Source organism: Etheostoma cragini, chromosome 8, assembly GCF_013103735.1.
Source record: "Etheostoma cragini isolate CJK2018 chromosome 8, CSU_Ecrag_1.0, whole genome shotgun sequence".
Taxonomy (NCBI): Eukaryota; Metazoa; Chordata; class Actinopteri; order Perciformes; family Percidae; genus Etheostoma; species Etheostoma cragini.
In genome coordinates, this window is record NC_048414.1 from 25,821,156 (window position 1) to 25,823,615 (window position 2,460).

Below are 2,460 nucleotides of genomic sequence, written 5' to 3' on the forward strand. Positions count from 1 at the left end.
TTATAACACTTGTGAGAGTGATGAGCGACAGACAGGAAGGCTGGGGTTCAAAAAAATGAGAGAAAGCTAATCGAGAAGATAATAGGGAGAATTGAAGAGTGAGAAAGAAATGAGAAGCGATACGAACAGCAAAGACATGAGAGATGGAGACAGTAGAGTAAGGCATGGTGGGAAACCTGAAAAGCGATGTTAGAAGAGAAACACACTGAGAGTATAAAAATGAATAAAACACCAAGCATGCATTATACATGCAGAGACTTAGAGTATAACTTTGAACCGACACTGTTGACTCTGCATGCTAATGCCTGGACAGCAAAGGAGATGCAGAGATGACAAGGTGTGTTCATCTGAGCATGCTCCCAGTAGACAGACAGACAGACAGCCCAGCACAGCGTAGTGCTCTCTTGAACTCTGCTCTCTAACCGAGGATCTATTCAAATGTCAATCATGGCTCTGCTACTATAATAAGTATGTGACAACAAATTAGAGCCACAGCCTTCCTATCAGCAGTGATTCAATAATGGATGTCTCGTTAAACACAAAATATTACCAGTTAGGCGTTGATATATTTTGTAAGATCTGTTCATATATCAGAGTTTTTTCTATGCTCACAAGCAAGACTAGAGTAAATATTCTGTGACGAGTCCCAGTGTCGAGCTATGCTCCCTGCTGTCTGCCTGCGAAGCTAGTCTTTTTGCGTGTATTTAGCACACGGACGTAGTTGCAGCCAGAGGAAGCAGAAGACAGGGACTGACTATGTTTTTACAGGGCGGGGCAGGGCTTTGATGGTGGAGGGAGCTGCGGTCGGGTCGCCGCTCGTCCCGCGCTGACCTGTGCGATGGTCTCCGGATCCAGGGGCTTGCCGGCGTGGTGGTGGTGGTGGTGGTGGTGGTGGGCGTCAGTGAAGCTTGGGTACTGGCCCGAGGAGGTAGAGCGGCGGATCGGGGGGCTCTCAATCTTCTTCAGCGACTCGTGGCGGCTGATGTTAGTCAGACTGCCGTGGCCAGTGCGGCGGCGGCGCTCAGGGCTGTCCACCAGCATGTGGTTGCGACTCCGCAGCATGTCCCGGGGGCTGAAGTGGCCTAGGACCGGGGAGCCCATCTCAGGGGTGCCTCCATGTCCTCCGTGACCCTGCTGGGAGGGATGCACCATGCAGTGGACATCACTGGGGCGGGCAGGGGGCCGCCGAGATGGAGGGTCGGATCTTTTCTTGTGCCTGCTGGGATCGAAGAGTGGAACAGAGAGGAAACAACAAAGCAAATCATTTATTTATTTCATTACAGCTTTTTATCAAAACCTCATACCTAAACATTGCACTTTGAGGTAAGCATTTGAGCTTTTTAATTACAGCTAGTGTGCCACTTTGCGTCACCCAAATGAAAAAAAAACAGCCTTGTTTAATAATAATTTAATAATAATAATTTAAGCCTATTTATTTAAACCTTGCATTAATCTATTTAAGGGCTTCAACACAGTATTGCCATGGATTACTCCACACATGTAAACCTTCCAAAATGGATGATCAATTACAATATATGGGTATGCATCCTCCTCAAACATTTGCCACTGTGGAAAAAAACCAAAACAACCATCAGTTGTGTAAGAGGAACCCTGATATCAGTGCCAAACAGCTCCAAACAGCTTATTTGGAGAGCAGGTAGAGTGGACCTGGCTAACAGCCAGAGGAGGGGGCCTGTGGTTTGTCTGAACACCAAAACACGCTCCCTGGGAGACACTACGGCTGCCTCAGCACTACGGCTGCCCTCCATCTGAACCTGGACCAGCAGAGCACCGTACTCACCTGATATGACACACACACACACAAATTGGAAACGTGGAGAGACAGAGCCAGTGAACAAATCCCCTAATGTAAAAATAGTGTTTGTGTGCACATTGATAGTTACTTAAGATAGTTTAGACATTAAAAAATGAAGACGCAAAAGTGGAGTGGTGTGGGCTGATGTGCTCGGTGAGAGAAACATATCTATAATATATAAATATATTTTTCTGACTGCAGTGAGAAATCTGGGTGAGTAAACAACTGCAACAACCACTGACAACCTGCAGGGGGAGCAGTCTACATTCATAACACCAGTGGCCCTTAAGGACAGAGTGCATACAGGCACTGCAACTTACTCTGCAAGCTGTGGCCACACTGAGAGCTCAATTTACCTACATTTATATGGCCCTGGCTAATTATTGATGTCAATCACAAGCAACCAACTGTAATACGTGGTGTGATCCCATAAATGTAGATCCACTCCACTAACAGAGGCACTAACTTAATCTTCTTGTTTACCGACGCTCGCTGGGATCAAGATGCCAAACTCTACAAGAGGTCCTGTCTGGAGAGTGCGTTGTTGATGGAGAACACTAGGAGAGGATAGGATCTAAATAAAGCTCAGGATATCAATGATTCAACACACATTAGGATTGTTTGAATGGAAGAGCAGAAAAGCG

General features: G+C 46.5%; 1 protein-coding gene across 4 annotated transcripts in view; it reads right to left on the reverse strand.

The window, feature by feature from the left end:
- srgap1a (SLIT-ROBO Rho GTPase activating protein 1a) overlaps nt 1–2,460 on the reverse strand; it is a 79,415-nt gene that overhangs the window by 498 nt on the left and 76,457 nt on the right. For 2 of the 4 annotated variants that reach the window (XM_034878327.1, XM_034878328.1), the window contains exon 21: nt 832–1,219. In XM_034878327.1, coding sequence (XP_034734218.1) covers nt 832–1,219 — 388 coding nt within the window. Of the gene's footprint in view, nt 1–755; nt 1,220–2,460 lie in introns of all 4 variants that reach the window. The other 2 variants (XM_034878329.1, XM_034878330.1) reach the window with 2 other exon arrangements.